The sequence below is a fragment of the Heteronotia binoei genome, chromosome 15 (assembly GCF_032191835.1).
Source record: "Heteronotia binoei isolate CCM8104 ecotype False Entrance Well chromosome 15, APGP_CSIRO_Hbin_v1, whole genome shotgun sequence".
Taxonomy (NCBI): domain Eukaryota; kingdom Metazoa; phylum Chordata; class Lepidosauria; order Squamata; family Gekkonidae; genus Heteronotia; species Heteronotia binoei.
The window spans coordinates 11,748,143-11,765,394 of NC_083237.1; the positions used below are offsets into that span (position 1 = coordinate 11,748,143).

The following is a 17,252-nucleotide window of genomic DNA, read 5'->3' on the forward strand; positions in this document are numbered from 1 at the left end:
TGGAGTCTTGGTTTTGAGTGGACTCTTTCCTTAAATTGTAAATTGGCAATTGCCTTTATATAAATGTATATTATAAACTGCAAGAGTGTTTGTTGTACATTATAAACTATGTAGTGCCAAGCACTTAAGATAATGAGATCTCCTGCACTTATTGCATCTAGTTTTCAGAAGTATATTCTGCAAAGGGTTTTAGCATTGTTCAGAAACAACTTCACATAACTAATTTATTCTTTAGTAGAACACGGTTCTCTCCTGTTCCCACCTGGGGATTGGCAACCCTATGTCAGATTCAGGTTGGGAAACTCCTGGAGATTTGAGGATGGAGCCTCAGTGGTTTGTAGCTCCATAGAGTCCACCCTCAAAACCATCTATTTTCTCCAGGGAAACCATCTCCGAACCATCTAATTTCTCCAGGGAAATGAATCTCTATAGTCTGGACACGAGGTGTAATTCTAACGGTTTCCTCAGGCCCCACCTGGAGGTTGACGTCCCTTCGCCATCCATTTCAGTGGGGGGCTAGGTTCAGAAGGAAGGTGTGGGGTTGGTCTACTTTTCTCCGAGAAATGAATCAGATAGGCTGCACAGGTGGCCGTCGGGGAAAACTTCTGACCTCTTTAGAGTCTCCAGGCCCCTCAGAGAGAGGGAGAGACAGATGAACAAAACAGCAGAAAACAATATGATTAAGAAGGAAAGCGGCAGAGAATGAGAGTGTGGTTGTTTTCAAGCAAATCACTTACTGGGCAGGACGAGTAATCGTGTCCCAGCTCCAAACATCTGCTTGTTGCCTCCACCAAAACCCACACAGTGATTTCCCCTTTAGCAAAAACACAGACATCGCTACGACTGCGACGATTTTCCTCTGGCCAAAAAAAAAAAAAAGTATTCCTATAAAGCAGCGACAAAGTGGAAGACATCGGAAGAGAAGCCATGTTGGATCAGGCCAATGGCCCATCCAGTCCAACACTCTGTGTCACACAGTGGCCAATACACACACACACATATATATACACACTGTGGCTAATAGCCACTGATGGATCTCTGCTCCATATTTTTATCTAACCCCCTCTTGAAGCCGGCTATGCTTGTAGCCACCACCACCTCCTGTGGCAGTGAATTCCACATGTTAATCACCTTTTGGGTGAAGAAGTACTTCCTTTTATCCGTTCTAACCCGACTGCTCAGCAATTTCATCAAATGCCCATGAGTTCTTGTATTGTGAGAAAGGGAGAAAAGGACTTCTTTCTCTACTTTCTCCATCCCATGCATAATCTTGTCAACCTCTATCATGTCACCCCGCAGTCGACGTTTCTCCAAGCTAAAGAGCCCCAAGTGTTTCAACCTTTCTTCATAGGGAAAGTGTTCCAACCCTTTAATCATTCTAGTTGCCCTTTTCTGGACTTTTTCCAATGCTATAATATCCCTTTTGAGGTGCAGCGACCAGAATTGTACACAGTATTGCAAATGAGAAGTGGTTTCTGCCACTTCTGTGTTTTGTATAGATCCTTGTACCTTTTCTGAGCTCCGTAAGTGCAAAACAGGGGCCAAATGGCAAAGACCCCAAAGCAAGGTGTGATCATCATCCATCAAGCCATAACACTGCCACATAAGATGATAAAACAAATAAGCCCCCTCCCTGCCGTTCTTTGTTTGGGTGTGCAACTCCATCATTGTTCTGAATGGCACTTGTTTGACAACAGACTCAGGTTTAGAGAATGATTGTTGGGAAAGGCTTTGACGAGGAAGGGGTCCCCCCCCACCCCATTTGCATCTGATGAAGTAGGGATGCCAGCATACAGGTGTGACCTGGGAATCCTCCAGAACTGAAGCTCATTACCAGGTTACAGCAATCAGTTGCCCTTAAAAAAAATGGATGCTTTGGAGGGTGAACTCTCTAGCAGGGGTGGCCAAAGGTAGCTCTCCAGATGGTTTTTTTTTGCCTACAACTCCCATCAGCCCCAGCCATTGGCCATGCTGGCAGGGGCTGATAAAAGTTGTAGGGAAAAAACATCTGGAGAGCTTCCATTGGCCACCCCTGGGCTAAATGGGTCTAATCGCCCGATGGGGCCTATAGTTTCAATTGATTGGGGATTTGGCAACCAACAAGAGTAACATGGAAATTGGAGCAGGCAAAAAGCCCTAGGGCAGGGGTGGCCAAGGGTAGCTCTCCAGATGTTTTTTTTTTGCCTACAACTCCCATCAGCCCCAGCCATTGGCCATGCTGGCTGGGGCTGGTGGGAGTTGTAGGCAAAAAAACATCTGGAGAGCTACCCTTGGCCACCCCTGCTCTATAGCATTGTAGCCTTACTGAGGTCCCTGCCCTCTTCGGGCTTTGCTGCTAGATCTCCAGGTGTTTCCCAACAGGAAACTAGCAACCCTACCCCATCCCTGCATCTCCTGCTGGTGGCCTGGGGGACCTGGTTACCCTATGAAGGAGCTTTCTCTCTCTAAAGCTTAAGCCCTGGAAAATATTGTTGGTCTTTAAGGTGCTACTGGGGTGCTTTTGCACAGGCTAAAAATAATGCAGTTTTGATCCACTTCAGTGACCATTTGCAAGTGGATTCCACACAGCAAAAGCCAGTCGCAAAGTGCATTGGAAGTGGGTTGAAGGTGCATTATTTAGCGTGTGTGAAAGCGCCCTTGGACTCGAATCTTGCTCTCCTCCACCCAGTGGCTCTAGTGTCATAATGGCTTTGTATATTTCTCTTTTTTTAAATGCTGAGAGACTGAAGATGAAGATATTGGATTTATATCCCGCCCTCCACTCCGAAGAGTCTCAGAGCGGCTCACAATCTCCTTTCCCTTCCTCCCCCACAACAGACACCCTGCGAGGTGGGTGGGGCTGAGAGAGCTCTCACAGCAGCTGCCCTTTCAAGGACAACCTCTGCCAGAGCTATGGCTGACCCAAGGCCATTCCAGCAGGTGCAAGTGGAGGAATGGGGAATCAAACCCGGACCTCCCAGATAAGAGAGCTATGGCTGACCCAAGGCCATGCCAGCAGGTGCAAGTGGAGGAGTGGGGAATCAAACCCGGTTCTCCCAGATAAGAGTCCGCACACTTCACCACTACACCAAACTGGCACCAAACTGCAGGATGCTTTGAATCATGCAAATAAATAGGATAGAGTTTATGCACAGAATATAAAAACCTGGAACTTACTTGGTGAGACAAGCAACCTGGTCCCACTTCCAAAGACCACCTTATCGTAGCCTCCAGAAGCCCACAGTGTTTCATGCCTTGACAATAATCTACAGAGGGCACGGAAGGGTTGGGGCCTTTCCTAATTTTCAACACATCTGCATTTTTTTTCTCAAGTGTTTTCAAGGGAAGCATTAATTCACCAGAGCTACATTGAAATCTCATCTCTGAACTCTCCCTAGTAATATCTGCTTCTGAGCCAACAGAAGAGAAGAACTCATCCATAAGAGAGACTCTCCGTCCTCACCCAGCCTTTGAAATGAATTCCCTCATCTCTCTCCACCTTCCCCATCTATCCTCACAATGGGTTGGATTCAGTGATTTCATTCTACTAAAAATGGGACATTCTTCTAGTGGAAGAAGAAGAAGTAGGAGTAGTAGTAGTAGTAGTAGTAGTAGAAGAAGAAGAAGAAGAAGAAGAAGAAGAAGAAGAAGAAGAAGAAGAAGAAGAAGATGATGATGATGATGATGATGATGATGATATGGGATTTATATCCTGCCCTATACTCTGATAAAGGTGAAGGTAATCCCCTGTGCAAGCATTGGGTCATTACCAACCCATGGGGGTGAGATCACATCAGGACATTTTCTTGGCAGACTCTTTATGGGATGGTTTGCCATTGCCTTCCCCAGTCCTCTACGCTTTCCCCCCAGCAAGCTGGGTCCTCATTTTACTGACCTCGGAAGGATGGAAGGCTGAGTCGACCTTGAGTTGCCTACCTGAACCCAGTTTCTGCTGGGATCGAACACCTAAAGAATGAGGCTTCTAGTTCAAAGTGAGTGATCTCTATAAGAAACTATAGTATGGCTTAAGAACGTCACACAGAAAAAAAATACATTAAAATCCAGAAGGTTATGAAATATTAGAATTACATTTTTTTTTTTTGTGGTTAGAGCTAGTGGAAAGACCCAGTTGTGCCAAGAGCTTTCTGAGGTCCCAGACTTACTTGGTATAACTTTCAATCGTGTTCCGCTTCCAAAAGCCACTTTCTGAAAGCCGCTTACGACACAGTGAAAATACCCTTTACAAAAACTGCCTCTTGGGGGAAAGTTACGCATTCTTCCTCACAGATGGTTCATGGTGATTCTTTCAGGTTGGGCAAGGAGTCAGCAAGACCTTTTGGAGTCTGAACATGTATGAACATATGAAGCTGCCTTCTACTGAATCAGACCCTCGGTCCATCAAAGTCAGTATTGTCTACTCAGACTGGCAGCGGCTCTCCAGGGTCTCGAGGTTTTTCACACCTGTTCGCCTGGACCCTTTTTAGTTGGAGATGCCAGGGATTGAACCTGGGACCTTCTGCTTACCAAGCAGATGCTCTACCACTGATCCACCATGCACTGTGAACCACTTATTTAGTGCTGGTTTAGGAATGAAACTAAGGTATACTTAACTGTACAAAACATTTCATGTATGCCATACTTGGATAAATGCTCAATTTTGCCCCATGTCCCAGTATAACTTTGTTAGAGGTTTCACACAGTGAAGCAGGCCTGGACATAAACTAGCATGATAACTGTCATGATGCCATGAGGAGATGAAACACTTTGGCAAATGCCCTCATTTTGCTAGCAAAATATCAGTATTCTCCAAATGAGATTTTTTAAAAACAACAGTTCCTTATCATAGAATCATAGAGTTGGAAGGCACCTCCAGGGTCATCTAGCCCAACCCCCTGCAAGGAAGGAGAGCCCACCACCTCCCAAGGAAACCTGTTTCACTGAGTTATGAATACTGTCAGGAGATATTGCTAAATGTTAGTCAACACTTCCCTTCCCTTCCCTCTCTCCTCTCTTTCTCTTTTTCTTTCTTGGCTCAACAGATAGGGTGATGTCTTGGTTAGACTGTCATTCTATGATCTGGGATAGCCCAGTTCAACTCTTCACTTGCCAACAAAGCTCACAGGGTCAGTCCTTCTCTCTCTAAGCATAGCCTACCTTACAGGGTTGTTCTGAGGATACAGTGAGGGAGGGGAAACCACTGTAGCGTCTATGATGTACCGTAGAGTCTAGGAGAAATCCCTCCCTAGGTATTGCCCCCAAATCTCCAGCAATGTCCCAAGCTAGGGTTGGCAACCCTTTGAGATTCTCCTAAAGTATTACAGCACACAAGGATTGGAATCTGATTGTTTTGGACATACCTGGTTGGATGGTTAACCTGGTCCCCTGGCCAAATGTCACCTTTCCAAAAGTGCTTGAAGTTGCCCAGTGTGAAAATGCTTTACAAAAACTTCAGAAGGGCACCTGGTCATACCCACTCCTCTCTCTGCTCCCTTTGCTAATGTTCAGATGAAGTAGTTTAGAGAGGTTCCCTTTCAAAATACTTGTTGGATTATCCAGATCAAGAGACAAAGGAGTACAAATGGGTTTGGTCAGCATTTGCCTGTTGTGACCACTCCCTTTGCTACTCAGAAGTTTTAAGTTTATTCACAGCAAAAGCCAGCAAAAACCATACAAATAAAACCATCGTTGGTTACAGTAACCCACATAAAGTGTGCTGAGAGAACAAAGGTAAAATTGCTACCATCAATTATAAAGCATACATACAGTTTATAATGGGATTAAACATTTTAAAAACTACCAACTAAGAGAAAGAGAAGGAAAATGCCTAGCTATTTCCCTTCAGAGTTATGAATGGCTTTCTAGTTCTGGTGACAAGCTGGCCAAATTTAGCTAATTTGAGCATCACTCTAAGGTTCCTATCGTTCAAAAGATCCTTCAGTTGTTGCATTTTTCAATTAAGAGTGGTAGGCAAGATTGCAGGCAAAGGAAGGATTTCACGGTGAATACTGTACACCTTGCAGTCATACACGACATGCACTAAAGACTCTATCCTTTGCTACTTAGTTCTTTCCTTCTGTAGTCTTCCTCTAGACCAGGGGTGGCCAACAGTAGCTCTCCAGATGTTTTCTGCCTACAACGCCCATCAGCCCCAGCCATTGGTCATGCTGCCTGGGGCTGATGGGAGTTGTAGAGAAAAAACATCTGGAGAGCTACCATTGGCCACCCCTGCCTTAGACTGACCTAGATGGTCTAAGCTAGCCAGATGTCATCAGATCTTGGAAGCTCAGCAGGGATGCCCCTGGTTAGTATTTGGATGGAAGGTGGCCAAGGAATTCCAGGGTTGCTGTGTAGAGACAGGTCATGGGAAGCCACCTCTGCTCAGCTCTTGCCTGGAAAACCATATGGGGTTGCCATAGATGGGCTGCAACTTGACTACTTTTTCCACTTCCACTTGGTCCCCTGCCATGCTCAGAATTTAAATTGCAAACTGGCCCTAGTGAAATAGTCCCTGTCCCTCCTACATTGCATGCCTTTGAATAAATTTTAAGCCTTATGCATGTTAAAGTATTTTGAAGTATTGCCTCATCCGTTTTTTTCATTAAAGTAGGATGGCCACATAAATTGTCCTCAACCCCACCCAGCCCACAGTTTTGGGCTAGGGGCCAGATAGTAAGGTCTGCTGAGTCAGGGATTTCTCTTCATTAATTCTTTGTGCTCTTTATGCTTTTTGTTGCGTAAAATGCCATGTTAGGCAAGCAACGAAGAATCTAACAGTACAGAATGGGGAGGGGGGTGAGGAATGGGATCCTCGATGCCTATCATTGTAGACCCAGATCCAGTTTAAATATTTATTCCTCCTGCAGTAGAAGGGCAGGAATTATGTGCCCAGAAAGACTTTTGGTATGACTTACTCGGATGGACCCTGAGTCTTGTTCCACTTCCAATTGTGACTTTATCAGCCGTTCCGCTGTTCACAGTGAAACAGACCTTTGCATAAACTCATCTGCACACATCATTCGCAGAGCTGATTCAAGTCTGCCAGCAATACCATGTATTCTTTGAATGTGAGCTTTGTAATGTCCTTATTTTATAGAGCTTGCGGGTTTGGAACTTTGAACCGGTGCATTTTTATTTTATTTTTTTTGCTTCAGCTCTACTCTTTGTTTTGCAGTTATAAACAGCTGAATATTTGTGACAAGACCTTCCATCATTTTCATTTTTTGTTCATTCTATTAGTCTTAATCACTCAAGGGCCTCCTTCTCAATCAACTGATATTTCCTTCCTCAAGGCACACCATCCCTAGGATGCCAGACAGTTGAATTAACTAGCTAGCCAACCTGCTATTTCATCCCACCCTTCCTACAAAGACCTCTGCATAAGAACATAAGAGAAGCCATGTTGAATCAGGCCAATGGCCCATCCAGTCCAACACTCTGTGTCACATAAGAACATAAGAGAAGCCACGTTGGATCAGGCCAATGGCCCATCCAGTCCAACACTCGGTGTCACATAAGAACATAAGAGAAGCCCTGTTGGATCAGGCCAATGGCCCATCCAGTCCAACACTCTGTGTCACATAAGAACATAAGAGAAGCCACGTTGGATCAGGCCAATGGCCCATCCAGTCCAACACTCGGTGTCACATAAGAACATCAGAGAAGCCCTGTTGGATCAGGCCAATGGCCCATCCAGTCCAACACTCTGTGTCACATAAGAACATAAGAGAAGCCACGTTGGATCAGGCCAATGGCCCATCCAGTCCAACACTCGGTGTCACATAAGAACATAAGAGAAGCCACGTTGGATCAGGCCAATGGCCCATCCAGTCCAACACTCGGTGTCACATAAGAACATAAGAGAAGCCCTGTTGGATCAGGCCAATGGCCCATCCAGTCCAACACTCTGTGTCACATAAGAACATAAGAGAAGCCCTGTTGGATCAGGCCAATGGCCCATCCAGTCCAACACTCTGTGTCACACAGTGGCGAATATATATGTGTGTGTGTATATATATATATATATATATATATATATATATATATACACATACATACATACACACACATATATATACACACTGTGGCTAACAGCCACTGATGGACCTCTGCTCCATATTTTTATCCAATCCCTTCTTGAAGCTGGCTATGCTTGTAGCCACCACCACCTCCTGTGGCAGTGAATTGCATGTCATACACGGTTCTCCTTCCCCTTGTTTTATCTTCAGGAAAACCTTGAATTACACTAAGAGAGACAGAGAGATTTATCTATCCTGTGAGCTTCAAGGCAGAGCAGAGCATTTAACCTTGAGCTGCTGGTCCTAGTCTAAGGTTATAACCTAGGGTTTCCAATCCCCAGGTAGGAGCAGGGGATTCCCTCATTTGGAGGTCCTCCCCATGATTCAGGGTCATCAGAAAGCAGGAGTGGGGGGAATGTCTGCTGGGCACTCCATTATTCCCTATGAAGACCGATTCCCATGGGATGTAATGGGGAAGTGATCCACAGGTATCTGGGGCTTTGGGTGAGTCTGTTTTTTGAGGTAGAGGCACCACATTTGCAGCATAGCACCCAATGCTTCTCCTCAAAACACCGAACACACAAAACACTCAAAATTTCAAAAGGATTGGACCAAGGGGTCCAATTCTATGACCCCTATCCTTCATTATTTCCAATGGAGGGAAGGCATTTAAAAGGTGTGTGGTCCCTTTAGATGTGATGGCCAGAACTCCCTTTAGAGTTCAGTTATGCTTGTCACAACCTTGCTCCCGGCTCCACCTCCAAAGTCCTCAGATGTTTCTTGAACTGGACCAGGCAACCCTACCCCAGAATGTTTGTCCAGAAGCTTCAGTTCAAGAAACTGAACACAGAACACATCAAGGAAGACCTGGTGCTAACAGACAATGGACCCCAACTCCTCTGTTTTGTCTTAGATGACTGTGAGGTACACCTAGAGAGCCAGCCTGGTGTCATGATTAAGAGTGACAGACTCTAATCTGGAGAACTTGGTTTGATTCCCCACTCGTCCTCCACCTGAAGCCAGCTGGGTGACCTTGGGCCGGACATAGTTTTCTCAGGACTCTCTCAACCCCCGCTACCTCACAAGGTGCCTGCTGCAGGGAGAGGAAAGGAATGTGAGTAAGCTACTCTGAGAAAAGTGGGGTATAAAAACCAACACTTCTCCTCCTCACAGAGGGAACTGACCATTCTGGAAGCAAAACAAGGGTGGGACCAGATGCAAGCCTTCTTTTGGTCACAGCAAGGGAGCCTTAAAAGATGCTGCCCAATTAAAACACTTTCAGGCTACGATCACACACACGAAATAATGCACTTTCAACCCACTTTCAAGGCACTTTCCAACTGGATTTTGCCAGTTCACAGAAGTAAAATCCAGTTGGGAAGTGCACTGAAAGTGCATTATTCTAGAATGATTACAGGTTAGGAACACTTTCCCTATGAAGAAAGGTTAAAACGCTTGGGGCTCTTTAGATTGGAGAAACGTCGACTGCGGGGTGACACGATAGAGGTTGACAAGATTATGCATGGAATGGAGAAAGTAGAGAAAGAAGTCCTTTTCTCCCTTTCTCACAATACAAGAACTCGTGGGCATTCGATGAAATTGCTGAGCAGTCGGGTTAAAACGGATAAAAGGAAGTATTTCTTCACCCAAAGGGTAATTAACATGTGGAATTCACTGCCACAGGAGGTGGTGGCAGCTACAGGCATAGCCAGCTTCAAGAGGGGGTTAGATAAAAATATGGAGCAGAGGTCCATCAGTGGCTATTAGCCACAGTGTGTATGTGTATATTATTGGCCACTGTGTGATACAGAGTGTTGGACTGGATGGGCCGTTGGCCTGATCCAACATGGCTTCTCTTATGTTCTTATGTTCTTATTAAGTCTGTGTAATTGCAATCTTTGTCTGCTTGTATGGCTGGCATGGTGTTCAAGCACTGTAATTATTTAAAAGGAGCACACCTTGAATGTCTGAATCTGCCTTATACTGGGTCAGATCTTTGGTCCATCAAGGTCAGTATTGTCTGCTCAGACTGGCAGCAGCTCTCCAAGGTCTCAAGCTGAGGCCTTTCCCATCAACTACCTAGGGGTGGCCAACGGTAGCTCTCCAGATGTTTTTTGCCTACCACTCCCATCAGCCCCAGCCAGCATGGCCAATGGCTGGGGTTGATAGGAGTTGTAGGCAAAAAACATCTGGAGAGCTACCGTTGGCCACCCCGAACTACTCTGTGGTCCTCTTCAATGGAAATACTGGGGACTGAACCTGGGACCTTCTGCATGCCACTCTACCATTGAGCCATAGAAGGTTACAGAAAAATCCACAAAGCTATAATCAGGGGTCATTTTGCAGGAAAATAGGTGGTGGAGCTCATCCAGGGATTGTTATGCAGCTGGACCTGCTAGTCAATGGACAAGGTGGGGAGGAGGAGGGGGAACCCTCAGAAAGGTTCAGGAGCTGTGAGCTCCTGCTAAACCTGAGGCCTGGCTATAGTCAAGATTCTTGTATTGTTTCTCATCAATAAAAGGCAAGAGGGATAAATAAAGCCTAACTGGGGGAAATGAGATGTGAGATGGTAATCCAAATAGTTATGACAAGAGAAAGGGAATAAATGAAGGACTGGCACTTACTTGGTGTGACAAGTAAACTAGTCCCACTTCCAAAGATGAACTTACTGTGGCCATCAGGCCCACAGTGTATCCTTCCTTAACAAAAATACACAAGGAGAATGTTGAATAAAGAATGGGAGTTTCTCAAGTTGCTTTTGTGGAGAAAGTTTCAAGTCCAGAAGGACCTTAAAGACCAACACAGTTTTCAGTGTATAAGCTTTTGAGAGTCAAAGCTCTTCTCATCAGGTACAGACAGACCAAATCTTGTTGGTTTTCCCCATGCTACTTGACACAAATCTTCTACAAATCAACATCTGGAAAAGTCCCTTTTGTGATTACCTCAGATATTTTAGTAGAAACACTAAATAGGTAGCACTGCTGGAGACAGTATCTTCTAGCTAACTGTGGACTTCCTTCATTTTCAGAAAAAGTGAAGCCACTACCGTAAAAGTAAGATCCTTGACAAATATGTTCTGAAATATCCATATCTTAATTGGACTTCCTAGTTTTGACTTTTCACATTTGAATTATCACTTTACAGGATGCTTAAAACATAAGCAAACTACCTCTAGCATGATGCAACAAAACAAGAAAAGCCTCGAACTTACTCAGTGTGACAAGCAATCTTGTCCCATTTCCAAAGATTGTCTTCCCGCGGCCAGTTCTAGGTGCACACAGTGCTTCATTTCTGACAAAAAACCTCAGACGAGGAGGAAGAGTAGAACAGAGAGAGTGGGAGACTGAGAATTTCAAGCCACAGAGAATCCAGGATGGTGTCCTCTCTGTTTTCCAAGACTCACTGGGAAAGACTATGATGCTAGGGAAAGTTGAAGACAGTCGGGAAACAGGAAGACCCAACATGAGATGGATTGACCCGATCAAGGAAGTCATGACCTTCAGTTTGCAAGACCTGAGTCATGATAGGATGTTGGAGGACTCTCATTCATAGGGGTGCCATCGGTCAGAAATGAGAGCAGTGCACATAATACATACATTTCAAGAGAGGGGAAAGGGCTGGTGGACCATAAGGCATTACCGGCTTGCATTCCAAGCAACTATAATTTCAGTCCTTCTCTCTCAATATACCTTTTTTTAGAAGTTGTCAATGAGTTTGGTCCTTCAGAGACTTGAAGGCTGCTATGGTATTTGGTTGCCCTCAGCTTTCTAAGGATCATACTAAGAGAAACTAAGCAGCGGCTAGAAATGTCCCTCAGGACATCCTGTGCATAAATTGCACAAGTTCTCAAGTGCCTCAGATTTTGAACAGATGCCATCACACGTACCAGGAGTCACTGTCAAGACTGTTCCAGTGCCAAAGGTGACTTTATTATCCCATCCAGACATCACACAGTGATCTATCAACTGACAAAAACCATCCGCTTTCTGCTTCATTATAATGCTTTTTGAGAACTTAGGAGTGTGTTCATCCATGAATGGTAACAGGCAGTCTCAAAGTACAGCTCCCCACATACCACAGAAAACATAGCTTGGGATTGAGGTGACTATGCCCATATGGTCCTGCCCAGTAATTAGTAGCACAAAGAAAGGCCCTCCTGACTGTCCACTGGACCCATGAGGCCCATCTAGGGGGTACGCAAGACTGTACAGAGGCAGCCCCTCAGTTATGGAACAGCCTCCCCAGAGAGATCACAGGGGAGGGATGGTGGCTCAGTAGTAGAGCATCTGCTTGGTAAGCAGAAGGTCCCGGGTTCAATCCCTGGCATCTCCAAAAAAGGGTTCAGGCAAATAGGTGTGAAAACCTCAGCTTGAGACCCTGGAGAGCCGCTGACAGTCTGAGAAGACAATACTGACTTTGATGGACCAAGGGTCTGATTCAGTATAAGGCAGCTTCATATATCCATCATATGGCCATCTGTTCACTTTTGTTCTTTAGAAGGCAGTGGGAGATGGTTTTCTTTAGGACCATGTTTGATTAAGTTTACTAGCAGTCCTGAATTGTGATTTCAGATTTTGGTTTTATATTTTAGGGATGCCAGCCTCCAGGTGGGACCTGGGGATCCCCTCAGAATCACAGCTTGTCTCCAGACTACAGAGCTCAATTCCCCTGGAGAAAATGGCTGCTCTGGAGGGTGCACTCTATGGTGTCGTAGTCTACTGAGCTCCGCCTTCCCCAGGCTCCGAGTCTTAACCCCCATCTCTTGCCAATGGCCACAGGGGACCTGACCACCCAAACTTTAGGTATTTTATTTATTTTGTAAACCGCTTTGAGCTCCGTAAGGAGGAAAGGTGGCTAATAAATGTTTCGAATAAATAAAACACTATGAGGAGAAATACGTTTTACAGACTTACTAGGGAATATGACCATTCTTGTGCCGGACCCAAAGATGATTTTGACGCTGTTGCTGCTCACAGTAATGCAGCCCCTTACAAAAACCCAACACTTCTAAAGACCACCCATTCACGACCCAGAGAACACCAAACATCCTTCAGCTTCTAACATATCGAACAGTTTGCTCTCTCTTCCAATGTACCTCATACGTTCATTTTCAGGTATTTTCATTCATTTTCCTGAAAAGAGTGAGAGCCAGGGTTTCATTTGTGTTAGGGCTGCACGTATGAACATATAAGAACAGACTACAGTGCCTCTGAGTGTATGCAGAGTGCTTTTCTTCTTCACCGGATAACTGCAGAGGGACTCTTCAAAGGAACTGGAGAAAGCGATTCTAGGTCACTTGGAAATATTCCAATGTCTCATTCTCTGGAACTTAATTACTGCTTACTGCAAGGTTAGAACTAGCAGTTGAAAGATGACTTTTTGACCAGACCTCCTGAGCAGCCAGAAAATGACTCTGCAACAGGTTATTCTGTGAAACCGCAGCAAAGGAAAAACCACTGTCAGACACTCCAACCTTCACTCCTTTGAACATACATACGAACATACGAAGCTGCCTTATACTGAATCAGACCCTTGGTCCATCAAAGTCAGTATTGTCTTCTCAGACTGGCAGCGGCTCTCCAGGGTCTCAAGCTGAGGTTTTTCACACCTATTTGCCTGGACCCTTTTTTGGAGATGCCAGGGATTGAACCTGGGACCTTCTGCTTCCCAAGCAGATGTTCTACCACTGAGCCACTGTCCCTTCCTTTGCTCCAAAACTCTTCCCAGAAAGCATCCCCTTATGGAATCGCCACTCTAGCAGAATTTATTCTAACAAATACAAGGATAGTGGGAAATCACTCACTGGGAGTTACGGAGAATTTGGTGCCTCTTCCGAAAATGACTTTCCCGAGGGTGCCTCCTGTTCCCCACACAGTGGCTGAACCCTTTACAATAAAGGAAACCTCCACTGCTGTGGCAGAAGTCCTTTGTGGGTCTTATCCACTAAAGAGGCGTAAAAACTGACCCTGTTCTGACCAATTCACAATAGAGTGCAGTTTGAAATGAATCACTGTACTAACAGCTAACTGTACCTTTTATCTTCTTGAGGTAAATGTACCTTTTATCCAAGCAGGCAGCCGTGTTGGTCTGAAGTAGTAGAACAAAATAGGAGACATTATCCCTTTAAGACCAACTTAGTTTTATTCAGAACGTAAGCTTTCGTGTGCTCTAAGTACACTTCATCAGACGAGGAATCCGGCACAGTGAGTAGAGCCACACATAGCTGGTAGGCCTTTTATTTTCTTGCTTCTATTGTGCCTTAGAAGGAGAAGTCAGTTCTGTTCTCTTTGGAACCGAGATCACTCAGGTTATGAGCAGAGAACTCAGACTGCAGTACTGCAGCTTTACCACTCTGTGCCACAGGGGAGATGACAGACATAGATAGATAGATAGATAGATAGATAGATAGATAGATAGATAGATAGATAGATAGATAGATAGATAGATAGATAGATAGATAGATAGAGCAGCCCTGTGGCACAGAGTGGTAAAACTGCAGTCCGAGCTCTCTGCTCATGACCTGAGTTCGATCCAGGCAGAAGCTGGGTTCAGGTAGCCGGCTTGACTCAGCCTTACATCCTTCCAAGGCTGGTAAAATGAGTAGCCAGCTTGCTGGGGGGGAGTGTAGATCAGGGGTGGCCAAGGGTAGCTCTCCAGATGTTTTTTGCCTACAACTCCCATCAGCCCCACCCAGCATGTCCAATGGCTGAGGCTGATGGGAGTTGTAGGCAAAAAAACATCTGGAGAGCTACCGTTGGCCACCCCTGGTGTAGATGACTGGGGAAGGCAATGGCAAACCACCCCGTAAAAAGTCTTTGGAGGGAGGAACTCTGCGGCATCGTTCCCCACCAAAGTCCCCCTCCTCTCCAGGCTCCTTCCTAAAATCTCCAGGAGTTTCCCAGTCTGGATCTGACAATTCTACCCTCCCATCCCCTGCTGGTGGCCGGGGGGGGAGGGGGGAAAATCTGACAACTCTATTCAACAAACCCTTCCCCCCCACACCAAACCTATAGCCAGGACACAGGCGTTGTTCTAGTTCTAGTTTGTAATCTTCTCCCGTTCTTACTCTTGTCTTCTAGACATATGTCCATCAAAGACAGCTGCCTTTTAAAACACACACAAAAAGGCTTCACCGTTATACATACTGGGACGGATGGTTAGGCGTGTCCCCCCTCCAAAATGAACTCGGAAGCTGCCACTGCCTGAGGCACACTGCCATCAATGGCTTTACAAAATCATGAGATCTACTTTGGTGGCAGGAAGGCCATAGGATTTTGGCTCAGTCCTGTAGCCCCAGGGAGTTAAGCAGAGACTCAGCAGCCTCCCACCCAAACCAGTGGGACTCTTTTTTGGGGGGAGGGAAAATGCATATTATTGTAACTTAAGCCACCCGGACTGTACCGGGGCTTACTTCTGAATAGATATGCATGGCATTAGGTGACAAATTTGTGTGCATGCATGGGATTAGGCAATGTTTCAGCACACAGTGGGACAGCAAATGCTTTTTAAAAAAAAGAAAATTACTATCTTGATTTTGCTCACAAATTGAACAAAGCCCCACCCGCTCTCTAACCCCCGGTATTTAACATTTATAAAATTAATTCTCCTCACCCTTCTTACCGAGTTTCACATCCAGCCTAGTTCCGTCTCCAAAGATCACTCTTCTACCACTGTTCTCCACACAGTGCAACGCTCCTTTACAAAAACGTAACGTTGCCCTGCCTAATTCTTTATACGATTGTCCTACATCGAGCTCGGATTCTGAAACTTGCTTCAGCAGGCCACGGTTGATGAACACCCAACAATTATCGCATTTACTCCATGGCATTTTAAAGGGGGGGAAATTATACACCTAGGGAAAACGTACCATTCCTAAAGCATAAAGCAACAGTCTAGGAAACCCATCATTTGAAATGCTATTCACACAAAAGGTTATCTAATATACCCTTGAAAGGCATCGAGGGGAACGTATCTCTGGGCTAGCTTGATTTTGTCAGATTTCAGAAGCTAAGAAGAGCCGGCCTTGGCTAGTTTTTGGATGGGAGACCATCAAGAAATGCCCGGGTTGTGGTGTGGAGGCAGGGACCGTCTTTTGCATCAGAACAAAGTTTGAGTCGAGTGGCACCTTTAAGACCTTTATTTGAGGGATGGGCTTTCGCGTCCATGCACGTTTCCTTACATACATCTGCGTATGTGCACATGAAGGCTCATACCTCATACCATGAATAAAAATTTATTGGTCTTAAAGGTGCCACTGGGCTCAAACTTTGTTGCTGCCCACCTGGATCCATTTTTTTTTAATTGAAAATCCCATCGTGGAACCATAAACCAGCTGTGACTAGACAGGGGAACAAAACCTTCCGGGACATCCATGTCCTCTAGATATGTGCTCCTTTTTACAACAGCAGTTTCAGTTAGGGATGTCTGATGGAATTCTCCTCCCCTAAGATAGGGTTGCCAAGTCCAATTCAAGAAATATCTGGGGACTTTGGGGGTGGAGCCAGGAGACTTTGGGGTGGAGCCAGAAACAAGTATGTGACATCATTGAACTCCAAGGGAGTTCTGGCCATCACATTTAAAGGGACAGCACACCTTTTTAAATGTCTTCCTTCCATGGGAAATAATGAAGGATAGGGGCACCTTCTTTTGGGGCTCATAGAATTGGACCCCCTGGTCCAATCATTCTGAAACTTGGGGGGTACTTTGGGGAGAGGCACTAGATACTATACTGAAAATTTGATGCCTCTATCTCAAAAAACAGCTCCCCCAGAGCCCCCAAAACCTCCAGATCAATTCCCCATTATACCCTATGAGAATTGATCTCCACATAGGGAATAATGAAGTGCTCAGCAGACATTTCCCTCCCCTCCCCGTTTCTGGTGACTCTGAAGCGAGGGATTGGCCCCTCTACTCACGAGTTGCTGCCAACTTCTTCAAAGTAACACAGGCACACCATCCCAAGAGGAAGCCTTTCAATCGGAGATGGAAGCCTCCGGAGGTGGAAAGGCACATGGTCCTCTGGGGGCGGGGCTTCCCCCCACCGGCCAGCTAACTGGGGGCGGGAAGGAGCCTGGGAAAGTGGAAGAACCCCCGCTGGGACCTGGGGATTGGTAAGCCTACTCTAAGAGCTACCAAGAGACATTATGACTTCTCTAGGCAATGTAAAGTGTTCAAACATTGCAATGAGTTAAGCTAAGATTTTGGGGAAGCTCCTTCTTGCTCCTGGTGAAGGATCAACAAAGGCAAATGTGAAAACAA

General features: G+C 45.5%; 1 protein-coding gene across 1 annotated transcript in view; it reads right to left on the bottom strand.

Moving 5' to 3' along the window:
- LOC132584154 (T cell receptor alpha chain MC.7.G5-like) overlaps nt 1–17,252 on the bottom strand; it is a 168,858-nt gene that overhangs the window by 68,653 nt on the left and 82,953 nt on the right. Inside the window, exon 3 of the mRNA XM_060255959.1 lies at nt 12,908–12,954. Within this exon, the coding sequence (XP_060111942.1) occupies nt 12,908–12,954 (47 nt within the window). The remainder of the gene's footprint in view (nt 1–12,907; nt 12,955–17,252) is intronic.